The 26,366-nt window shown below is 38.2% G+C and overlaps 1 protein-coding gene across 3 annotated transcripts in view; it reads right to left on the bottom strand.

Annotated features, from left to right (window-relative positions):
* The window catches only part of LOC112455553 (MDS1 and EVI1 complex locus protein-like), a 77,777-nt gene that overhangs the window by 9,980 nt on the left and 41,431 nt on the right, over nt 1-26,366 (bottom strand). For 2 of the 3 annotated variants that reach the window (XM_025017559.1, XM_025017561.1), the window contains exons 1-5: nt 25,373-25,934; nt 20,429-20,794; nt 19,982-20,178; nt 5,018-5,149; nt 2,001-2,127 (exon numbers count right to left, since the gene is read on the bottom strand). In XM_025017559.1, the coding sequence (XP_024873327.1) occupies nt 2,001-2,127; nt 5,018-5,149; nt 19,982-20,178; nt 20,429-20,794; nt 25,373-25,421 (871 nt within the window). In that variant the 5' untranslated portion in view covers nt 25,422-25,934. Of the gene's footprint in view, nt 1-2,000; nt 2,128-5,017; nt 5,150-19,981; nt 20,179-20,428; nt 20,795-25,372; nt 25,935-26,366 lie in introns of those variants that run through there. The other variant, XM_025017560.1, reaches the window with a different exon arrangement.

Below are 26,366 nucleotides of genomic sequence, written 5' to 3'. Positions count from 1 at the left end.
GTAGGCTCGACTTAATTACCGCTCTAACTTTCTGCTACTAAAGCTATCTCATAAAACTGCGTCTCCCTTTTGGAGTCTGTTCCACCATTCTATTTTAATGTGTATGTAAATGACGTTTTCTCTCGTGATTTTGTTGTTTGACAAAAGCATTATTATCTTTACAATATTTTTTTCTTTAAGTAAAAAAGAATAGTTTACTTTGTCGAATATTTATATAGACATACTATAGTACGTATAATAAATGACATAATTATTTATATAGATATCATGTAAGTGTATAATAAATGATAACATGTGATGTTATTTCTGTACTCTCTAAATCTGAATCAGTGAATAGTCACTGATTCAGATTTAGAGAGTATGTATTTTTAAACGACTGAAAAAATTTCAGCGAAATGGTATTTACATTAAAAAATGTTTTATCAGATTTCTATGAAGTATTTCTATGTGTTACAAATTATATGTTGTTATTTTTTCCAAATTTTATCGAATTGTTTTAGCAATCATGTTACGTGAAAGATATTTTACTAATAAAAACTAAAAGAAACTTATCTTCACTGGTTTCGTCAAAAGAAAATTTAATAATGAATCTATTAGTAGGAACGGCGTATCTTCCACGTGCAAAGACGTATTTTACGAGCATTTCCTAAAATTATGACGAAAAACTGTGGGCGAATTAACCGTAGACTTCGTGACGGCAGAACTTCGACAATAAGCCCGGTTTTAATTGTCGCGACATCTGGGTGTCGCTTATAACCCTCCGGTCCTAATTCGACCCTACCAAGTCATCATCCAGATTTTGACCATCATGCAGAAGTTACAACCAGATAATTGTCGAGCAGTGAAGCACGTAGACGCTACCCTTCTTCGTAAATATCTCAAATATATTAATGGCGCAATGGTCCACACAATAAAATCTAACGATCGATTAAATTAAATGAACATATTAAAATGGGCGTTTAAAAATTGGTTTAAAAAATTAATATTTTAATAGTAATAAGAAATAAGAATTTTCTGATAGAAGAAAGCAAAGTATATTCAATTCAAAACAATTCAATTCGGAACAAATTATAATTAAAATCTCACCGACATAAAAAAGTTATGTGTAAATGTGTACATTATTAGTTTATATAATGCAATACATATTTACATATATACATTAAATAATGATAATTTTAACAAAAAATCGTAAATATCACGACTAGAGCGTGCAGTATTTTTGTTCGCGATGGACGAGAGGGATGGTTCCGGACAAAAGTCGAAGCGACACGGGGCACGGCGACATGTGACTCGAACACGTCTATCTGCAAATAATCAGCGCTTATTACCGGACGAGGGTTAATACGCAACGGCCGACCAGGTGAATCACGCCAGAGTCAAGGGTGCATGACGAGCAGCTCGTGCACACAACGATCCACGATTTACCCTCTGCCCGCCCCCGATTCGTCGTTTCGGAAAACACCTGCCCCTTGCCCTTCATTTGCGTTCATATGCGTAATTGTACGCGCACGAGCTGCCAACGTGCGCGATGTGTATCGGCACCGAAAGTCGTCAAGCTGTGCCAAAACGATCGTGAACGCCGATATCTTGCCGGCCATCTGAATATTATTTTAATTCGTATTTTCGTTCCTTTCATTTTCTAAACATTATTCCAAATGTGCATTGTTTATTTTCTATTTTTTATTCAAAAAGTTTAATCAATCTGTGTGTTCAACCTATTAAACGGATATTCTAGGTTTATTAAATTTATTTTAGATTTATTAATTATATCGTTTTTAAATACACAACATTATCGATTTACCGACGTTAAAAGAGTTACGATTATATATTTGGTGTACGAAACAGAATTTTAAAATTATTATTCAACTATTTAAAAATAAATTAAAATAATATTTTTTCTGTATTGTCTAAAGTGGAGAGATAAACTTATTCGTAAAAAACTTGATAAAGAAATTAATGAAGATTGTCTAGCGCAAGTTCTTGCGTGACTGAATGCTCACCAGTTTCTCGATCGCTTCTGTCCTCGGTCGTATTCTCACCCAGCATGTCCTGCAGCTGAAGCGGTTCCCGAGGACCCAAAAGAAGCTCTTCGCCCGTTGCAATATCGCGAACAGCCTCATACACCATCTATTATCAGAATTGTTATTTAATGCTCAGTTCTTAAATCTTTCAGCAACACACAACACAAATATTTCAAAATAATTTAAAAATTCTTTAATTTTACAGTGCTAGGAATTATGACGTAAAAATTAATTCTGCAAGGCGCTTGTAAGTTTATAAAGATTATAAATTATGCTAAAATTATTTGTTTTTCATCTAATTGTAAGCAGTGGTTCGCACAACATGCAATTATTTTTAAATACAATTTTTGCAAAATAATAAATGTATGAAAAATTGCATTAGTTGCGTGACATTTTATAAAATTTTTCTACCGCAAAATTGCCATTTATACCTTAATGTTGTTGACGGTAAAAGAATCATTACAAACATTATAAAGGCAACAGTATATGATTCTTTTCCTACTTTATGTCTAAATCAATTATAATGATGTCGAAATAAATGATAATGTCAATGAAGAAAAAAATGGTAAAAATGGTAGATGCTATACATGTATTGATGTTTCGGGCATGCGCGTCTCGATTTTATTAAAGAAAATCCCTTCACACGCGACACATAATCTGCATGCGATTCTATAGAGCTCGGGACGCCATGAAACGATCTTTATAGTGTCGTCACGGGGCCCCGAAGCATCATTACGACGATTCTGCAGGGCACTGATAGAGAGCGTCGCGTCCCCCATTCCCACAGCGATTGCGAGAGGGCGTATAGGAAGTCAGAGAAACGACCCCGTGGGGTGACTTAATAACTAAACACCCTGTATACATGTAGCTTACGTCGCGCCCACAACATCGAAGATACCATGTGCCACGGTTCACAGAGAGAAAGAGAGAAAGAGCCAAATGGACAGAAGCATGAGCTCGACCCTAAATTGACACCGTGACCTCCATCGTTTCCGTTTATACGTCTATTCGACGGCCAATCATATATGAGTACAGTGCTTTTAAAAGGGATTAGAGGGACAATCTGTTTTTTCAATACTTTCTTTTATTAAATTAAAAGATGGCTTCGAAATTAAAATCTATTTAAAACTTACAGGAACTAATCTTATCATTGAATCTTACAAATTCTGATATTCTTCTTTAAAATGTGTTTTATAAATTATTGTTTTATTTTCTCAAATTTTCCTATTTTGCTTTAAAAAATGAATAAGAATTGTTTATCTCGTTATTGAACAGTGAATGTAACATTTTATATCTGAATGAGTTTTTAAAAAAATTTATGGGTATATTACAGGAAAACAGTCATTTGAAATAGATGGTTGAATATGCAGAGAACAATATGATAATTTTGTGAAGTACTAATAAGCTTTTTAACAATCGATGACATATGTGCAATAAATTGGAATTCTACTTGGCGCGTAATTATTGTTCCCTATTAACTGCAACTGTCGATTGAGTGTCAGTTGCGTATAAAAGTTAATTGGAGGGTGAATCAGAAAGTGGCTCTGCCAAGTGTTTAAACATTTTTAACATTGGGGTGAATTTGTTTATAATAATGCAGCAACTCTTCATTGTATTGTTAACAAAACTGCTAATAATATCAAAAACCATGAAGATTAAATAGAAAAATTCGCATCATTTTTTATCTTATGATGAAATAAGCTGTTTGATATAAATAACACGAAAATATTATTTTCCGCTCGTTTGAAGCAAAGGCTATAATGAGGAGTAGGACCGGTATACGAGCATTAATCGATGTTACAAAAATTTTTTTAACTTGTATCAAGATTTATTAAATTAACGTTTCGTACCATACTCGGACTTCATCAGAATTGTCAGTTAAGCAAATAATTAATAAACTAACATATATCGGAGTCAACTCGCAATCAATCAAACATGGAGAAGTACCGCAATCACAAAGTCAAAAAACTTAAACATTGTAGAACGCTTTCTTCGCAAGTCAATCATGCTCCAGTTAAATTTCCGTTTTTATTAAGTATCATCGTCCCGTGGAGACCCATGCAAGTCCACAATTTCAAAAGGCACCATACATTTCTGGACCAACTTAGTGGCAACTGAATAAATGTATTTAGATAAGATGATATAATATCGACTCAATAAAATAAATTAAAATTAAAACCGAGACTTACATTGTTCAAAGATGACGGGAACCATGACAGACAATAATTATAAGGCATCGTATAACACGTCTGATCTGCGCGAAGAATCATCGTGAACTGAGAGAGGAATGAACTTGACACGAGGACAAAGAATGTTTGCAATTACCTGACCGTGGAAAGTTCGTTTAAATTGTATAAAACATCAAAATAAACTTCGTCCAATAATTCGGTGTCTTTGTTAGAGTTAATCCCGTTTGTATGTAGCTCTTTGATATGTATTATTTCAGAGATCATTCGTTTTTTAAATAACACGCATTCATTACAGTGATTTCTGAATTGTCAACAATTGCAAATATTTTTAACATCTAAATTAATACAATTTTAATGCGAAATAATTATTCGTGCATGCCACTTGTACACGAGAAGCGAAGAAGTGAAGGATTTCTTTTTATACGCGTGTACAAGGCACCCGGATCGAAGCTCAAGATCGCAGATGCCGATTAGTGATACCAAATAATTCACTTCTCTGCGAAATTATCTTACCACCGATCTGTACGCGTGTTTTTGCGCCGCAGGTAAAATGGGTTATGAAACAGGCAAACGTCGATTCTAATTGGTTATTAACGTTGTCTATTTTTGCTATTGCTATTCCAACCAGTAACTTGTAAGTTCTTTTCTTGTTTTTAATTTTTACGATACACCTATATTAAATTACCGAGTTAGAGGTGCCGCGCACACATATGATTTGCTTATCGTAGGTTTATATCGTTAACGAAATATTGTATCGCTGATTCTCAAGCTCTCAATTACGTTACTCGATTATTAAATTTTCCTTACCTGACCGCCGATGAGTACGTGGCGCATGTTCACTGCGTGTGAGCTAGCAGTACTTCGAATATACTTTAGCCAATTGTTCGCCTCGTGAGATGCATCCAACCAGCCTCTTACTCCGCTGCCAGCTATGCGGACCTGGAACACATCCATTCACACACAAACGTTACTCTATAAATCGCTAATTATATAACACCATAATATTAAAAAGATTAGATAGTAATATATGATGATTAAGCGTTTTTTTCTGCGAGCATATATAGTATTGCAAAATTATCCCCATAATAGTTGGTAACATAATGAAAAATCGGATCTGTGTTACAAGTATGAAAAAAAACTAAACTTCAACTTTTAAAGTATCACGATTTTTGTGCATCTTTGATTAGAATAAGAATAGTTGGTTCGGTTTCTATGCTAGCATACTTTCATCATAGTTAACACTTATGACTATAAGTTATCGCGCGACTGCGCGATAAAATTATTTTCCGGATCGGATCGAGGTGCATGTGCACGAAACGGTATAAAATAGTAAGCATTATATGTACTTCCGGCGGCAAGAAACCGCGACATTTTGGATCCGGAACATTGCGTTTAACGGACTGTCGCTCGCGGATATCGTTCTCTCATCGCCCTTGCATCTGCCCTGTGACTTTTCGCTCCAGCATCCACGAATCGTCCCTACTTTTAGGGTGAGACAAGTGATTTTTTTCAATTGTCTAGCGCGGTCTGACGCGACGCTTGGCTGGCCAAGCGTCTCACCCCGATGCGTCGGCGTCGTTCCTGGACACCCCATTTGCCAACGGGAAGCTACGAATATTCTCCTCGTCACCCTCGCCTCGTGCGGTAAAACACATTTTGCACTTCTATCATGAACCCTCCCCACCATTTACAAAAATATTTTGACCATTAACAGTTGTATGCGTCAAGTGGAATCGCTTACAATAATTATCGTCGTCCAAAATAAAAGTATCTAGTTAGTTACAAAATAGATTGAATTGTCTCGATCAAATGTTGAGATCAAACATAAACAAAGTCTCCATTATATAAAGAAATATATTTTTTAAGACAAGTAAAAACTAAATCATTGGTGATACGATGGAGACAATTCTATATTTTGTTTTTGCAATTTTTAAAAATTTGTTAGGATCTCATATCTGATTGTTTTCAATAAGAGTTGACCTGTAGGCTTGCACCACCTGCTGGTCTTAAGTACAACTAGTGTGCACGTTCATAAAAATCAATAAATCTCACAGGTGGATAAGGGTTGATTCTACAGGTAAGCAATCCCGGTCAACGCTTCAAATGATAGGAAATATTTCTTCATTGGGAACTTTGAAGATCCGCAGTTTGTGAATAATCCTTTCGGATTTCAAAAACATCAGATGAACCGCAAGACATTTGGTTCACTTTGACACTTCGGATCCTTTTCATTCACAAACCACCGTTCTTTCCCAATTCATAGTTTGATCTTCATCTTCTTATTCTTTTCTGAGCCTTTCATCTCATTCTTAATCTTTAGAATTCATGGAATGCGAAAACGCTTCTTATTTTTGTACGTTGCAGTCAATATATTTACATTTTTATATACAATACTTTACATTAAATTATAATTCTTAGTTTAAAAATTTAAATCTATATAAGGTATATATTTTTCATTATATTTAAAATAAAATAATTTATATAAAAATCGCAATTATATGTGATAAAACTTTATAAACTAGAATTAAATAAAAAAATTTAATGTTTAACTCCGTGAATTAATAATACAGCAAAATTAATATATTAGCATCTAAATTTTTTATAAAATTAGTTAATCGGAAGAGAGAAAAGAGGCATAGAAATTACATATATATCTATATAAATATAATAAATCCACATAGCACGTTATGTGAATTGAAACGAATATATCGCATCTTTGATGTATTAGTCCACGTGCAATTGAAAAACTCGTGTGACAATTCACAATAACCGAATAGAAAACAGGACAGTTTGGTAAAGGACGCTGAAAAGGAATCAAGGCGGCACGAATCCTCGATAGTCATAATGGCTACTTTGCTACCGGGACCATTAACGTGCGTTTTTGGAAGATGGGCACGAACCTGAGCATTACAATGGGACTTCTCACTAGGTTACACGACAGATTAGGATCTGTCCCGGAGTCTCACCCACGACAATGATGCGCTAACTTGTGCATTGGCGTAGCAGCATACTTCGTTGCGAAGAATGACAGATGGCTTATTTACAAGAAGCTGATGTTAGAAGACACATAGCAAAAAAAGTAGATTGCAGGATAACAATATAGAGAGATAAATCTATGAAATATGAATATAGAACATATTGTCACGCATTTTTGTTATATTTAATTCAAGAGTGCATTTTTTAGCATTTAAATTGAAGATATATTTAAATCCAACTGACAATTTTAACAATAAGAAATGTTAAATCTCAATAAACGTTAATATCAAGTTTCTGTAACTTTATAAAACATACGCTCCAATTACAACAGAAAGTTTTTGACCGCGTTTTCGACATTTGTCAGGAAAATTGAGATGCGGATAGGACAGAAAGAGAAATTCGTCACTGGCTTTAACGACCCAGCGGGGAAGTTTCGTCCGCTTTGTCGGCATACGCGGACATGTGCTAACAATTCGTAGGACAGATTTGTCTGACCGTGAATATCTCCCGTGATCGTGCTGCGCCATTCTACACGAAACGGAAAATTATAATGCTAGAAATTGTATCGTCGCAAGCACGGAACGTTTTAATAGGTTGCCTCAGATCATAACGAAAATTTTTTCGTAATATTGAAGATCTTGCACTTTTTCTCTATGAAGTACAAAAATATATTGTTTTATTTTAAAAGTTTATATATTTACTAAATAATTATTGAATGTACTATTTAATAATAATAAATACAAGATAAAATAATAAAGAAAAATTAATACTTAATAATTATAAAATTAATAATAAAAATTGATACCAAGTCAATAAGCCAGCAATTATAAGTTATTGCACATTTGAATTTTAAGTCATAAAAAATTGTTTGACAGATAGTCTTTATTCCTGTCAGTGTTAGAATCCGAAAATTCCGCGAATCGGAACTTTCTCGAAACAAGCAGAAGAAATTTGCAAATCTATATCGCTGAAAGATTTTCACGTATTGGCAAGAAAAATAGGCAAGTATAAGCCTAAACGCTACATCCTGTCCATCAGATAATCTACAGGACATGCGGTCGGGAAATCCTCGGATAGCTCGGCATGGGGTTCACAGGATTGTCCCATACACAAAATACGCGATCGCTTCCCTTTTCTTTCTCTTTGTAATCTCACACCTCCAACAAAGCGAAGCCTACGAAAGGTTTTTCTACGTTGCTTAGGTTTTACCGAAGATATTCCACGAAAAAGAAGCTGCCTGACAAGACACGACAGATTGTCGTTCTGAATGGGCCCTAAACGGTGACATACCGCATCGTTGGAGCCCCGAACGATTCACCAAAACGTAGTAATATCAACCACGCGCATCGATATCTATCGTCCAGATTTTCTAGGGAAATTTGTATAACTGCTTTTTCAATAATTGCACAAAGTATTCATAATAGAGGATTTACACTTATGATATTAATAACATTTTTGTTATATTTAAGATCTCGTTTAATATATTTCGATACAGATATTATTTAAAAGAAATACCTACATATTTTTGTATACCTCTTGCTTTTGTTTTCATTGCTAAGAACAAAAAGAAATAAAATTCTGTGCCGACGTTATTTCAAATATATGTATTAACCGAACTATAATCTTCCTTAAATATAATTTTGTGTTATATGCGTTTTTTAGAAAATCTTCTATATCTCCTGTACAATACAGAACAAAAATCAATATTGAACTGAAAATTACGAAAATGGCGCTTGGTTTCTTATTGCATAACTGAATCTAATTGATTAACGTAAATTTTTAATGGAGACACTATGGTGATGCTTAATTCTAAGCAAGCATTTTATATAACTCTGTATCAATACATTAATGACAGAAGATTGTAAAACATATATGATGAAAACTATACACTATAGATAAAAAGAAAGTGTCCTCGGCTATATCAACGGCCAGCGAAAGTTATGAATAAAGCGGATCGATGGTGGATGATAGCCCCATGATGGCCGACGCAAAAATGCTTTTAGCCGACACACTGTGTCCTCCCTCTCTTGCGGAGAAAATCCATTCCGCAACTTAACCGACTCGCAGAATCGTCGATGAGTGTCGACGCCACTTTCATATCTGATAAAGCTTTTATTAAAAAGACTATCAAAATTGCGATTATAAACCGTAAAGTGTGACTTAAGAAAAATAATCACGCATTTTTCTATGTTATCTTTAAACTAATTAATTTAATAGATATGTCATATAACATTTGTTGACAAAAGTTATACAAAAAAATATACAATTGTGCGCTTCGTAATTTATTGATCTTAATCTTAAGTCATCTTTTGTAAGAAAAATGACTAGGCAATAAACTGGCATATTAAGCCTAAATAAACATGTTTCTTTCTTCGTATACCAACAACTTTTTATTTTTAAAGTTGTTTATTATTAAAAGTATCGTGATTCTCAAACGAAATAATTGATTACCGTTATTAATATCGACTTGCCAGTGCAATAAACATGAATGCACCGCATGTATCCATCATGGGAGCGAATAAGCGAGATTATGCTCGTGTGATATACAACAATGGCGTATCGAATTTCACTTCTCTATCCCCTTTCTACGAGAGAAGAGAAAAGAGATGAAAGAACGAGGAAGAGAGAGAGAGAGAAGAGAAGAGAAGAGAGAGATCGTCTCTCGTAAACATCAACTGCGTTATAGCGCATTGGCGAATTTCCCAGACTCGTCATTTTCCACTGTTTCGGGAGATTCGTGGAGTAAGTGCGACGGGGGTGAACGAAACGGTCAATTATCATCCCCTAAATAACGGAGCTGTTTACGAGTTTGGGAGTCACGTAGCGCCGGCGCGATCCTTACGACCGACCGAAGCATTAGGCACTGCGACATCTTTGCTTAATTTCCCTCCCAGCATCACGAGGAGCGAGAAGAGGAGAGCTCTGGGAGCCAGCCGCTCTAGTCTTAATTAACGCTTGATTAATCCCAAGGAATCGCCTTCATCCCCCCCCCGAACTCGCGCGATTCTCGTAACGAAGTCTCTGATTCAGACCCATGAAAATTATTATAACGCGCAAACCTCTCGAAGTAACGGCGATTATTACCCCGAATTCTCTCACGCGAGATCACGCGGATGACGTGTTAATTGGTTTAATGATTCGTTTCCATTTGATTAAAATTCATCGACATAGCTGCGCTTGCCGCCTTTGTATATACGCGTTTCATGCGTTTCGTCTATGAAATTACGTGATTTAGCGGCGCATGTTTGCACGAATAATTACATTACCTCGTTCCTATAAGCATCAAGTCGAGTTTTAGAAAACTGTGAGAACAATTTTACGTTTGTGATTGGGTTAATAATTTTTTATGCTTGCGTAATAGGTGTACAATTCGCGTGTAGGTTCGATAGACTTGATTTCTCCCATTCTCCTATAATTCTAGTGGAAAATCCAAACCTGTTAAATATAAACGACAACGATACATACACACGTGGATACAATATAAAATTATAACTTGCGCGATATATCAAATAAAATTTCGTAGTTTTATGATGATTATAAAAGGGTTCTATCAATCTTTCAAAAAATTTCTCTTTCGAATAACTTTGGATAATTTCGGCTATTAAACGTCGACGCGCGTTTGCTTGCCACCGACAATTTTTCTTCGATTGCATACATATTTCTCTAGTCATATTTGACCCACTTGACTCACGGCAGAAAAGTAATGCAAGTAATGACAGAGCAAGCGGTGCCCTCCGACCCGTGTCTAACACGCAGCAGATGCCACCCCCGGTACATACGTTCGCCTTCTCTGCAGTACGACTTCTAAGGGAAGCTACCCTCAACGTATCTAGCGGTATAAATTATATCCGAGTCGCGTCACTGCCAGCCCCTTATATGATCGATCATTAGAGAGGCTGACCCGCCAGAAAATTTGGCAAAATTCGCCGATCCACAGCCCGACCCTTCAAAACAAGTTTCCGCTTGCTGTAACTCTTGATGTAACAAAGAATAATGATAATCTTTATTTTTAACAAACGAATTGGATCGTCTGTACCTCTTTCTTGTAATATTCTCCTTCAATTAATAACTCCTTCACTTCTAGTTTCTAAACATTTTTAATAATACCTAGTATATGTAAGTTTTTAATACGTAAGAAAGAGTAAAGTGAATAAGAGTAAAATTATAAAATATTTAAAACAAAAATTGAACTGGAAAAATTACTATTTAATTTCGAAATTAAACGTTGTCGTTTATATAAAATCTCATAATCGCAAATATAATCCATGTGCTAAATTTATAAATTTTATTTTATTCATACGTGGCGTATATTCAATTTTTTCGTACTAAATACTTTATATATAAGTAACATCATTGAACGCTACAACAAGCTCTTAAAATTATTAATTAATGTGATTTTGTATCGCAGTATTTAAATTGGCCTAAATGCGCAATCGCCACTAATGATAAACGAAATAGACGCGAGGGAATTGAAAATTGATAGCCCCTATGCTTCTGACAATGAGATTGCTAAATGCGCATCTCATGAGCCGAGATCCTTCATCCTTTGCGCAGCATGCAGGACAATTAAGTCGACGCCGCGATTCACGAAGCTCTGGACTAGCCGGGGGCAGCATGATTTATGCAGGGCAATAGTCGAAAGCACACACGGAACGCCTGCGGGCTCCAGTGTATTCCTGTGTATATATTGAACTTAGGCTACCTTCCTGCACCGGACCAGGACCAGATTAGTTCGGTCATTGTAGCAGGGCCCGCGCGCTCGCATGCACACAATCTGTCAACCCGGAGCTCCGCTCCGCCAATCTTGGTCGAGGTGGATCTATACGTGTGAAAACCAGGCGGCGGATATTCCGCGGTCGCGTGAATTTTCCAACAAATCCGGCATCCAAGAGGCGGTTTTTGTGTACCCCCACGAATATCGCGACGTCCAGTGTCGTGGGCACCGCCCGCGCCGCGCCTCGCCGACCGGGCGATCGCCGTCGAGGCAAATGGAAATCTCACCGTTTCGCCGCGCGGCAAAAAATTAAATTCAATCACTGATCGTTAGCCGATGCTAACTATATAATTTCAATGCATAACATTTTGCCCGCGGCCTAGAAAAAAATTCCAATCAGTGCCGCCGGCACGCCGATGCACTCTTCGTAATTTCATTCGCCCGCGCCGTGGGTCATTGGGCTGATCAAACAGGCAGGCTTGAATTTCAAAGTGTCGTTAACGAACAAACCTTTTTTTTCCTCTCTCTCTCTCTCGCGTGACAAAACAATTACCACCATTGATTGGTTGTCGATTCACGAGTTAAATTGGGTTTACATTTTAAACGGCGGTAGATTTGCACGGACGCAATAGAAATTACCAATGCCGAGAAATTACCTTCTGATCAATGCGTCTAAAGCTTGATGCTTCGCTAACCGATTCTATTCGCACTGCTTGTACATCATTTCACATCGAGATGTTGTACACATTGATATATGTTTATATTCTAACTCCAACTTGATGACTATTAAATAGCCGGTTTTACGAACGCTAATTTTAATTAACTTTCTGGCATAGTTTAACTTACTCTCTGTTCCAGTATTATAAAAATCTAATATTGAAAAATATAAAAATCTGTTAAACTGAAAAAATTATAAGTTTCGTTTAAAAATAATAAAATATAATCTAGGTATATAAATTAGCTAAATGTTTTAATTGGTAATTATATATTCGCTTTGACCTGAAAAGAGGCAGAAAATTCATAAAACTGAGAAAGTTAACTTTTATTTAAATATAATAAAATATAATATAAGTATAATATACATCGTCTTTAAAAATGTTTTATATAAATATATGCTTGCTTCTTGACCCTAAGCGTTTCCTTTTCATTTGACTTCGCTTTTGCGAATACGCGCAAAGACAATGGACATCGTGTGAAAACTGTTAGCAGCGATTGCTTAACAATTCTTAAGTTTGTCTTTGAATGCGCATGATCACACGAAAACTCTCCTACCCGAGCACCATCGGAGGGTAATAGTTCCCGCGAATACGAGACAATCGTCGGCACATCAAAGGCGACGATTGTTTCACGTAAATTATTACCGAGCACTTGCCCGGCTTCTCGTTATGAGTTGGCGAACAAGTTCAATTAAGTCCACGCCTAGGAAGACGAAGGACGGCTTCCTACACACGCGGAGGCCTTATCCTACATCGAGTGGCACCATCAACCCCGCAAACCCACCCCAACCGTTGCGACGACAAGGGCAGAACGTTGACTACGAAAGTGCAGAAAGACCAATTGCCTTGTATTCAGCGTTATAACCGCAAAAGAATTTAATATTGCAATTTGGTCACAAAGATACAAGTGTTACTCTTTTTTTTATATTCTCTTATATACATAATACGAATTTCTCATATACAAATTAAAAAAAGATTATTTATCAATATAAAAGAATAATTTACCCTTTCAAAAAAATGTTAATAAATCTAATTGAGAATTATAAGAAAGGCAAAATCTGATAATAGTTAAATTATAAACAATATTACAGAAGATTTATATAATGTTAGAAAATCTAATAGATTACGTTATGTTTAATTAATTCTAAACGTGATTGATAATCTTAAAACAGGAAATAATGAAATAAGTTAGATAAATAAGATACATCTATTGACAAAATTAATGATTATCTACTTCTAAGATTTATAGGTATATTTTTGATGCAAAATTAATATTTGAAATAATAAGATCGTAGAATCAATCATTCCGAAAGATTGGGTCGAAAGGATAAGAAGAACACCATGAGGGCTCTTTTGACACCGATGATCTTGACGATTCGTCTCCTCCGTACAGGATACCCAGGTCAGCCTGACGACCAGGCAACACGTGTCGGTTATGTCTATTATCGACAGATAGCGGGGTAACGAGCAGATTTATCACCCTCCGCTGCCACCCCAGAGGAACGGGATACTCGAGGGTGCGATGGGGTGCAAAACGGAGAATTGGAGTTACAGTTGAATTGGCAGAAAGAGAAGAGAGTTAAACCTTAGTAGAGTCTCATATGGCCTCTTAATGTGCCCGCGCGCTCGTAAACGATTTCCTCGAGAAGTGCCATTTTAATTAATGTCAATATCGGGAAATTACTGTATTATTGATGTGTATAAAATTATGTTACGTTTAAAATTGCGCCATACTTTATGGATAAAAAGAATTCCAAATGTTTATTAATTTTCGCTATTGTTGCCACAGATGTAAAATATTTTACGGAAGGTAGCGCATATATAGCTAAACACAATGCGCGACATCAAATATGAAAGACAGAATTAAATATAATGTAAATCGATGTCGGAACTCCACAGCGCGTTCGCAATTTTCTCCACCAGGCTTATTCGAAGTTCGCAACCAAGCGAACGCCTGGCTCGATGAACAAACGAAAGGGCGAACGCCGAAGATTTGTTCGCAGTTAAAGGCAAGTAAATTTAAATGTCAAAATATGCGCTTTAACGGCACGGGTTGCACAAAGGTGTATCATATCTTTATTAACATAAATGCGAGAAGGTGCTCTTGCGCGAGCGAGGACCTGGCAAAACCCGTCAATCAAAAACCCGATCCTCGAGAAAAGGGCTAGTTAGCCTGGTCGCCCTTGCATCGGTGCCCTTGCGAAAAAATAACGTATGCGCCGTGCGATGCATGCCGCTTTTGTAGAAAAACTTTTTTTCGGAACTGTTATATTATATTCCACGAGTCACACTCGGGCACCACCGTCTCACGAGTCGCCGCTCCCGTTTTCTCGCGACACTCACGGGTCAACTTCAGGACCGTAGTCCGGGACAAACGCGATTTTATTTATTAAAAAAAACAACATCGTAAAAAATACATTGTATTCTTGTGCATCGCAAACTCTTGCAAGGCATGCTTTTATGTAGCGCATTTTTTAAATAACGAAATTTCTTATCCTGATTTACAGATATCAGAATTTGAATATTTAAACACAGGTAACATAGTCCATGAAAAAGCGTACGTGCCATTAGAATATTGTCTCGCGAAATTAAATTAACATTTAAATTAATAAATGTGATACACAGGGTGCCGCAACTGCTTATTACATAGTTGTTACGTCTTCTTGACCGGTACATATATTCGCATAGATGACCGGACGGGGATCTTTTGATATCCTGGCGTGTCAGACGTGTGACAGCTCGGACAATACCGGAGATCCCCGCGTCACTGATTGTCACTTGTTTCTTGCCATTTCTTTTTCTCTCTTCGATTTCGGCCACTACGATTCCGCGCAGGTTCTCTCCACAGTTCGCCTCCTCGACGCCTCTTTCTCCTATTTCAAATTCAAATACGGGAAATCGCAAGGCAGACCGTAACCCTACGCCTTGAGAACTGGCGAACGCGAAATCCCGCTGACCATTCGGGTATCGATTTGAAAATACCTAATGCGAAACCCTGGATGCAGGAGAAAGATGATCGCGTTGCACTTACGTGTGCTAAGGGAGTTAATAAGGACGAGGATCGGCCTTCGAGGAGGATAGGAGGAGGTGGTGAAGGAAGGGGGGGAAGGTGGAAGAGCATAATGTACCTCATTGTCGAATCACTTCCGGGGCTTGACCTCCAGTAACGCCCTAAAGACCAGTTCGCATGGACAATGTCTGTGGATAATAGGCAACCGATGTGCTCTATTGTATGTCTGAAACGGCGGACGCGCGAATTGTCTAAAATACCTACTTCAGGATGGACCAACAATTTAATAATATCGACAATGCGATCCCTACCGATGCCCCACTCACGCTTTCGAGGAATTTTATGAAAGGATAAATATATCTTGGATGCTGCGATTTCATGAACTCCGGTAGGAAACGAGAAAAATGAATCTCGATGTGATAATTACAATGAACGTAAAAGAATAAATTATCATTTTGTAAATAAGTATGACATTTTTCTGGCTTTCACGAAAATTATTAACTCCATAGATTGTCTAAGTGGTTTTTTTAAATCTCTTTTAAATTAAGCAATTATAAAAGTCATGTATTGATCTCAATGCGTTTGGTTTGTATCAATATGGCAATATATATCGCGCATCAACCACGCAATGGAACTCGTGCGGTTGACGATGGCACGTTTCACATCGAGGATTACCATTAATATAATTTGTCAGTTGCATACGTCGCTAACAGCGAAATTTTCCGACCGATTTGCCGAAAAAGTGCCCCGTATGGGCGACGAGGCGCGTGCGGCTGCTTCAACATGAAAAACAAGCGGTACTCTGGCCCTCCTTTTCTCCCACGTGGTCGCTCCGAAAGGCGAACGGTCTCCAATCCGAGTCAAGAGACTTCGAGAGGGGTTGCCGGCAACCGCGTGGAAAAAAACGCCGCCGATTTCAATATGTAGACGAAGAAAAGTGAAGGAAAATGCTGAAAAGGGAAAATATGCGCGAGTAGCCGGAAGAGTAGGAGAATCTCGTGGGCGTAAATTCGACATCTCACATGAACGATTTTCAATGATTCTCATGTAACATACAAGAAAAAAACTTTTTAATGGTGTAAGTGCAATATTTGTATACATATATTAAAATATGCTCCTTTCTCCTGTTTCTGATATAATACTTGTAATACATAAAGTCTAAAAATATAGTAAGGCTTATGTTTTTATGCGAAATAATGTTCATCTGACATTTATTGTTCTAATGCATTGATACTTGTTAGAATTTAGATCATACTTTGGTAAAAAATAAATTTCTATGCATTCGGGTAAATCGCGAAATTATTTTTCAAGCATGTCTGTTAAAAAATCAATCACCAATCAATAGACATAACTTTCTCTTTCTATTTTTCTCTCTCTCCTCTCTGTCTCTCAAGTCAGAGGAGTTGGTATTTATGTCGTCGTTGTCATTGTAGGCCACAACGATGACGACGATGGTAACTACTGCGAGAACAAAGCTGTATATACCCTTTCATCCCTCCCAAGCATTATCAATCTTGATTCCTTACTAAAGTTCCTAAGAGAGTACGCCCGTCGTCGTCCTCCTTCGTGTCGTCCTCATTTACGCCCGCTCTCCTTCACCGATATTTCGCGTTGATCATTTAACTTGGGTTCTTGAAATCATTCGGCAAATTGGACCCCGGCCTTCACGCGAGGGGTCTTTCGGCCGAGTGAACTTAAGCCTTAGATTGGTTTAGTCGCCACGCAGGCACGCCGCAGGTCGGTCGTCCTGCGGATCACGCGTCACCGAACAGGATACATCGGGAAAGAAGCGAATTGCCTCCCCTCCTTTTTCCGCGTTTTTTTTTCACATTTATTTCTATACTTTATCTCACCCTTTCCGCAAGATTGGAAAAACGAGGTAGAAATCTCGCGGCAGGTGATGTAATGGTGATACCTAAACTATCGGCGCAACCAACTCCTGGATTCGAATCCCGATAATAACTCGAGATCCCCATAAAAGCGACTGTTACGTTCCCTTTCGCAAATTCTAAAGTAACGCGTGTTGTAAAGTATAGCACAAAAATATACATTACTGTCTAAAAATAAAATTTTGTTCTTGTCTCTTTTATGGAAATAATAATAGAGGCAAGGATACACTTCGCGATACACTTCAGAAATTAATAAAAACTGATAATAAATATTTTTTCCAGAAATTAAAAAATAATTTCAATGCTTGAAATTATTTTATCATTTTGACCATTAATTGAGATTACATTAATTAGTATTTCTAAATTGACCGGAAAATTGATTCAGAGCGATCATCCTTAATCCAATAATCCCATAAAAACTTCCTGATCTTCCGCGGGATATTTCGGGGTGGATAAACACCGAGGAAATTTGGGGCGAATTTCGGTTTCGAGGTTCTTGTTCGCCCTTCGTTGATCTCGCGCCTCGAGAACTAAAGTGCGTTTCCTGGAGGATGTGAGAAAAGGATTAGGATTGGGGAATAACGTGCGAATCGACCGAAAGGGAGCTTTTTTTGCTTCACCGGATTCTGAAAAAGGTTCGTGAGAGCCTAAGAATTCGTTACCGATATTGTTATAGAAATTTGATCATAAGGTGTATCCTATTGCTACGATTATAATATTTTAATATTTAGGATTTTAAGTAAAGCCTCTGTTTTGTGCAATAAAGTATTTTTATCATTTTTGCAATAAAATTAACACATTTTTAAATATTAATTGCTATATGTTAAATCTTAGCGTCTTTCTCTGAAAATTGGAATTAAAAATCTGGATAATTTTGAAAACATTCTTTTATCAGTTCGCGGCTCAGTTCGCGCGGCATTTAGAATAAACATGAAATCGACATGAGAAATCACGGCCGACTTTCTCTCGCGATGTTTTCCCTCTCGCGCGCTCGCACGTTTACGCGCGTGGGGTTGATAGATCGGCCCGACGAAACGAAGGGGTAGTTTGGCTTTAATCGATCCTGTAATCGCCGGTCCGACAGTTGGCCCCGGCTGCCTTTTTGTCGGCAGTTAGATGGATGGTGCCATTTACATTTTGTCAGTGCGACATGCGCTAACGCCGTCGCTATCATATCTATCACACCCTTTGGACCAGTACACGATCAGTTTCCTACCGTCCAAATTTGGAAATCTTTTCTGACGCTCAAATGTGATGCAAATGTCAATTGATTTTCCGAAGATGGAACCGATCGCAAAAATCACGGTCGATTGTGTTGTTGCACAATCTAAAAAATTCGTTAAATTAATAATATTCTGACGATGTGAGGCAAGTAATTTGTAAATATTCTTATTATGCAACAGGAAGATCAGGAATCATCCGTTATTGACGATTTCATGGGCCGATTCCCCGATCCTGACTTCGGAACATCGATTTTACGGTTGACTTAGGTATGTGCGGTCCACCGTATACACTTCCAACCGATTCCATAGGAATCCGAAAATTTCGGAGGAACTGAAAGAAAAAGTTGTCCGAGACGATCCAATTGACAGATCTGTCAACGTGGATGACACCTTCGGCGAACGAGTCGACCAGGTGTCTGCTGTCGAAGCAAAGAGACGGCTCTGTCTATCTGCTCTTCCCTCTTTCTCCTTCACTGTTACCGGCATCTGCCGGATAATACCCGGGATTATAGCAGTAGGATAGAAAACCCACCGACATCGGCTCGAACGCGGAATGAAACATTCCTGCGCCGAACTCGAACCATAAACAGATCGATCATCTTTCAAACGGTTTGACGACAACCTAAAATCGAGATGATATCGAATAAGATTCGCGTGTGAATCCTCGTGAATCTCGAATAAATGTGTAAACGTATTGATGAGAAAAGTCGCTAGTATTTGAGCGTGAAAAAAGGTAAACAGTCCTAGAATCTAATCCTAGATTCTTTCCTATATATAAGTATGTATTTTATACGTACATACATATATGTATAGATATATTATATTATATAAATATAATATATTACATATAATTACATATTATAATAAATATGTTTAATATGTTTAAATATTATGAAAGTGTTCTCTCTTACTTAAATAATCTTACTTTTTCCATATTGATTCTTCGCATTAGACTAATAAGTAAATGCTCTTTTCGTTAGTCGGCAAGCATTGGAAAAAATATACCTGCAGCATTGATTGGATCCGATAAAAAGTTCCGCGTTGGGAGACTATTTCGCAACATTGAGAGCGCAGCAAACATCTTTCGCTTCAAAAGGTCAGTTTGAACTGATCGAGCACCGACCTATTCGCTTTACGATCGCCTCGACTACCTCGACTCCACTCGAGAGAATTCGAAAGCGGGCGGAAACGATAAACACGTACACACATCTATATACACCGCGAGAAGAAATATACGACTCACCTCCCACGCGTAACGGGGGTTGAAAGGCTCACTCGCCCATTTGCCGAGGAACGGACCGAATCTCGCGCCACGAGGGATGTCTTTGCGTGCGCGAACGTACGGGCCTCCGGGTGCCGAACCGCCGACCTCGACCTCCGGCACCGGTGACACCCACTCGCGACTCGAGTGATCCTTGGGCTCCTGCTTTATCGCATCCTCTACACAGACAAACGTCAGAGTATATTTATCGAATATTTATCGAGAAATCATCAGTTCATGAGCGATCATAGACTACACATAATCGCAAGATAATACAACAATCTATTCTATTAGAAATCTAATCATTCGAATATAAATCTAAAGAATTTTATATGTTTTTCATTTTGCAACTATAACAACGCTAAAACAAATGCCATATGAACTCGTGGTGAGCTTGAAGACTCCTTTGAACGGGACTGTAAGACTCACGGTATTCATTGTAATCCCGCGACCTCGAGTACTCTTTCCGCGTGTTTTTCTCATAGTCCCAGGCTGGCCATTTCCTCTCTTCCTCCCTAGAAGACGGCGACGGTTGAAGTTGCTCCTTCTCGTAATTCCGTTGTCGGTCTATCCCCGGCGAGTATCCGCGCTGCTGATAAGCTGTCCGCGATTGCGGATTGTACTCCTGCGGAACCTCGCCACCGGCCTGAAGTAACTTCAAATCTTTGTACACGGGATTGTTGCTGCTGCTGTTGCTACTCGTGCGAGTCGATCCGTTCTCCTCCATTTCTGCGTTCTCGCTGCCGCCACCCCCGCCAGTCGCACCCGATGTCGACTCGCCTTCGTCGCTGCTTCCTAGAGAGTATAAATGAGCCAAGATGTAAACCAGTGAATCTTGAATAAATACTTGAGGAATGGAATGAAATTTATTTGTAAATACCATAACGACGTTCGTAAGAGAGATTATGTCATTATAATTTATTTTTAACTAAATTTAATTTTTAACTATGATTTTAGTATTTTTCCGGAGTTTCTATATAACTAGTTTATATTTTTGCTTTTTAAGACTAAAAAAATATCTTTGATTAAATAATGTTTTCTTTATTCAATGTATCAAAATAAAATTAAGGCTGTTTTTTTTTAATTTGAATTAGGCTCGTTGATTTTCTTTTTTAATAAAAATCTTTATTTGACACATGTCAATTATTTGAAAGATTATATTAAATATTTATTACATTTTCAATAACATATTATCCGCTATTTGCGAAAGTCGTGTTTACTAAAAAAGGTTCGTACATAGAACTATGATGAGAGACGACTTTCCGGAACGTGACGTATTGATTGGTCATTTCTAAGAAAGCGGTAGCTCGTTGTTCCCGCGATAAAGTCGCAGTTCGTGATATTAAACGCACGTACGAGCGTTTTGTTGCGGGAAAGATCGCGGCTTTGCGTGTAAACTTTGCGTTTCGATGAAGGTGTCGGAAAATCATGAATGATTTTGCACGAGAGAGGTAAAATAAATTTGTATTTGCGGGACCCTCTCATTTCCCTTCTCTCTTTACGACTTGACGGAATCCTAGGCACACAAGGACAAGTGTCAATTGGAGTAAGCGCTATCTGCGGCACGTTTCTTCATGCGCAGCTGCCGCGTGCACGCAATGACACCCAAGCCGAGGATGTTTGCCGTGATAAGGATTTTATTGTCCTCTTGTCGGCTGTTTTTGATGCGTCGTGATGTCATACGGTGCAAGATATTCAGGGATAAAGGGGATCTATCCTACGTTTATTATTAAATAAGTTGCGATTATTTTGTTGCAAACGCGGCTGGTTGCTCTCGACAAAAATATATGATAAAAAACATACGAGATGCGCGTAATATGATAGCGATAGTATTTAAAAAAGCATAAATTTATTTAAGGAATGTATGCGTTTTAAACGCATTTAATTACGTATCAACATACATTCCTAATGAAAACATTAATTTATTATCTACTCGTGGCAATTATATCGCGTTCGAAGTGACAAAGAGACGTCGCACGAATCTGATTTTGTTTGTACAACTCGCTTTAGCCGGATACGACGGGCCCTTTTTAACGGCGGTCTTATCTCCGAATCGAAAGATATCCACGCAGTGTATCGGCTATCTAAAAACAAACTGTGAACTTTAGGCGCGTTTCTTATTCCTCGAGCCAGCCGAGAAACCTGCGAAGATCGAGAGTCCTCTGCAAATAGCGAGAGTTCCGTGTGAATCGGCGACTAAGCAAATGATCGTTTTAGCGACGAGCTGGCAGGTGCATCGAAAAGGAAGACAAATTGTCGTGGAAAGATAGAGAGGAAGGGAAGGAAACACTATAATTTTACGATCAACGCTTTCTCACGATTAATTTTGATATCGCGACGACGCTGTTAAATAATTGAATTACAGGCTTTGTTGCGCGTCTTCCTGTTAAAAGTTAAATAGAACGCAGAGAAGAAGCAGATAATACTTCTACGGCATTAGATTCAGCTGGATGTATGAAAAGCGGTCCATACATGTCGTATACCGCAATAAAACGTTAAAAATATCAATTTTACGATGCCGGCTTCAATTCCATTCTAATCGAGAGAGTAAACAAAGACTTAAGGATCCATCGACTTACGTCGGCGCGGGCGAGTCGTAAAAGAAAACGGTGATCCTGCAAGGCGTGCTTGTCGACACGAAGCTCAAAGAGACAGAACGTCTACGAGCGTCGATATCGATGCGTCACGGTTAGATGGAAAGAAATAAATCGCTTATATATAATAGTCCATAGATTTTGATTCCTAAATTATCTTATTACACAGAAAACTATAAATAATTATAATCAATATCGTAATTAAGAGGCAAAATTAGTTAATCTCTTATAAAAAATAGAAAATAGAGCAATCTTAACATAATTGTTAAATATTTATCACGACTAACTGAAAAGACTTTTCCAGATAAAGACATTTGTAAATTAACGTTTTCTTACAATATTGCATTGCTTCTAAATTTTTATATAATATTTATTTGTTTAGAAAGCGAAGATTAAAACTCAATTGAGAAGCAATCATAGTACACTCCAGAGCAACATAGATAAGTATAACTGCCACATACCGTACGATACTATTATCCCAATTCGGCCTTAATCGGCAGAGTAAACACGATTTAGCGGATCTTCATGACCGGAGATGATCGTAAAGAAGAGACCTAATCACGCGAGGGTACCCGGGATATGCACTCCAGATCCTCGCACGGTGAGTAGCCGATATGATACAACAACAATATTTGGAAAACCCTTGAAAGCCAGGGGTCTTTGACTCCTGTGGGATACACAAGTGCCGGAATACTTTCTCCCTTGACAGAGAAGTACGAGTGTACTTGTTGAACCATGCGTGACATTATCCCTGATGATAGTGGCTCGAGAGGCCCTGAAGATGATTAGAGCGAAGTGCCGCTCTAGCGCGGTTTACACCCTAGACGAATTAATCGTGGGAAGAATCTTTCTTTTTATATTAATTGAGACATTCCTCCGCGGACGAATAATTTCTGATAGCTATTTAAATCTAAAGAATATAAGCAGACATCAGTCTCTATAATAAATTTATTAATTTTGGTGAGAAACAATTTTTTTTAACGTCCTTTTTTATGTTCCCAAAATGAGAGAGTCACGTTTTATTTTATTACAAGCCTATATATAGAATCTTATGGGGACACTATGGGCTATTTTAAAATTAACAATAGTTATAGAATATTATTGGCGATGGCGGATAGGCGGCTAATGAAAATTATTCTATCAGTGGCCATTGTGCGTCACATGATATTTACTGTGAAAATAATAATATATGTTTATCCATGGCGGTGAAGTAGTTAGCGAGTTATAAAGCAAATGACTCTTTTGCATTGCATGGGTCTATTGTGATCGATGATTGATGCGCGTGTGCGATACTTTGTGAATTCGTCTATTGATTGCTATATGTATAGTTGCATGCGCCGAATGTATAGGCAGTTGACGTTTCACTATCGAAGGGTTTAACAAACGATCAACCAATGATCGATTAATCTACTATTAAGTAGATACGCGAGGCCAAATATGCGCGTCCAAATATTATGAAAATAAGGAATATTATGAATATAGGAAAAAATAAAATAAAGTTCATAAATGTCATGTCAAATTATATACCTTTATGTATTCTTCTTTACTAAAATATAATTATTGAACACGGAAAATAACTACTAGCACACATAATAGTCAAAATTAATTTTACCTTGTAACCTTACTTTTTTTAATTCTTCCTACATTAATTATTTATGTAAGTAAAATTAATTGTATATGTTGATCAATCCTTATAAGTATTTATAAGTGAGTAAATAACAATTTGGAGTAATGCATCTGGAGCGGTATAGGGAAGCAGGACACGGAGATTACTACGAGATTCAAGAAACGCAAGTGTGACTTCCGGAAAAGATAATTAAACAAATTGGCGACTAGAGAGATGTCGGAAGAGCGATTGCACCGCGAATTATACGTTCGCGCTCGTGCAGACCGCGTTAGCTCTGACCGCACAGGACATCCTGGCGATACGGGGATCCTCTGGAGAACATGACGTTTGTTAATGTATCATATTGTAGAACACGAGATGGCGAGAGGCGACGCGCCGGTGTTTCCGAAAGCTCCATTGCAAACGGTGCGATTAATGGCCAATCTCGCTGACAGTATCAGATCTCCCTATCATCAGGCGCGGACTGGCGATTGGGGTTAATTAGAAAAACGACGCGGTCGGATCCTGCGGCCAGGAGCAGTATCGTGAGACGTCGATAAGGTTATCAGCGTGTCACGGAATTACCAGGCCGAGGCAGGCCAAATTGGACAGAAGATCGAATCTCCGGAGTCTGGTTTCCGGACAGGCTGCGGTCAAGCTTCCTTAGCCGATATTTGCACGTAATGGAACGAACGGAAGGGCACTTTGTGTCAACAAGTCGAACTTTGTAAGAGGATCGAACTCATAATGAATATCGTTTGACCGCGTAATGATATCTGACGCTTTAAAAGGCGATTACGCCAATCTTAATATTGATTTTATAATCAAGAATGAGATAAACAATTACGAAACCAATTTATTTGTATTATATCAATTTCGTGGAAATTGGCTGACATGTTCGGTTAAGTAGAGGCATAATTTAATTCAGCTTAAATTTATTTTCGCAAATATGCATACTAATGAAGAAATATCTTTAATAACAATATATTGACTCAAGATTATTGTTGCAACTGTTATTGTTATCTCCACTGTGACGCCGGATATCGAGAATTTTGATCAATCGCACGTTTCGTTCTGAGAATTATATACGACCTAAATCTTGTATAATTCAATTGTCATCATTGTGAATATTCTTCAACGTTGATCGTCATCAATGAAATTTGTTTGACTTACCATTCATCTTGCAATCCACGACGGACCGGGACAGATCAAGGCCATTCATTGATGGTAGTCCGCCTCGGATCCGGATCCAGAATCCTGAATCTTCCAAATGATTCTGGACGAGACGAGGATTCGGATCACTCCCGACACATCGGTATCACAAGAGTTTTCCTTCACGAGATCACGTCAACATCACGAGAAATGACGAGCGACATCGATGGAAATCCGTCGGCGGGCCGACTGTCTTCATGATCGCGCGATCGATCGGTTGGGGGTACGCAACCGATACTCCGACCCGAGGCCACCGGAGGGGTGGATGCGATCGCGGGGGGTAGCCCGCGCGTAGCGCGAATCTTTCCGGGCGAGCGACCGATGGAAGAAACGGACAACGGAAAGAGCGCTGCTCCGTGTCAGCTGGCCCTTGGCGGACTAGAGGATCCAAAATCTGTTGAGAAGAGGATGGCACGACGAGGGTTCTCTTGGGATCCCAGGGACGATTCACGGGGTGTGGCGGGTCGCTTCCAGCGGGACCTCTGGTTGGCTCGCGGGCGGAGCCACCCCTATCGCGTCGGGGTCCCCACCAAGGCGACTACAGCATCCCTCGGGAGAGCGAGCGAGAGGGACGTGGTGCTTCGGCGGTGGAGCGTAATGCGACTGTCTGAGAGAACGTCTGAGGAGGGGGTAACAGGGGAGGGGGTAGCGTAACGTGACGCTGATAACGTAGGAGATTTCGTGGTAGCTGAATGTCAAAGCCGAATATGGGATTCTTTTCCCGAAGGTTCAAGAGTTGAACAAGAATTAATTTTAATAGATGTTTTGAAGAATGTGTGGGACGCAATTTTTCAATTTTTTTATAAGATTAACAATGTAAGTGATTAATTTATTTACAAATCATAGATCTACTTTTATACGTGCAATGTTGATGAACAAAAATTTAAATATATGACGTAATAATAAGATATATTTATATTAAAATATTTTCTTATTTTATTGGATATTATTTATT

This window comes from Temnothorax curvispinosus, unplaced genomic scaffold (genome assembly GCF_003070985.1).
Source record: "Temnothorax curvispinosus isolate PA1 unplaced genomic scaffold, ASM307098v1 QBEX01006175.1, whole genome shotgun sequence".
NCBI classification, from domain to species: Eukaryota; Metazoa; Arthropoda; class Insecta; order Hymenoptera; family Formicidae; genus Temnothorax; species Temnothorax curvispinosus.
Note: the sequence above shows the minus strand (reverse complement) of the source record. Positions and strands in the feature narration are given on the sequence as shown.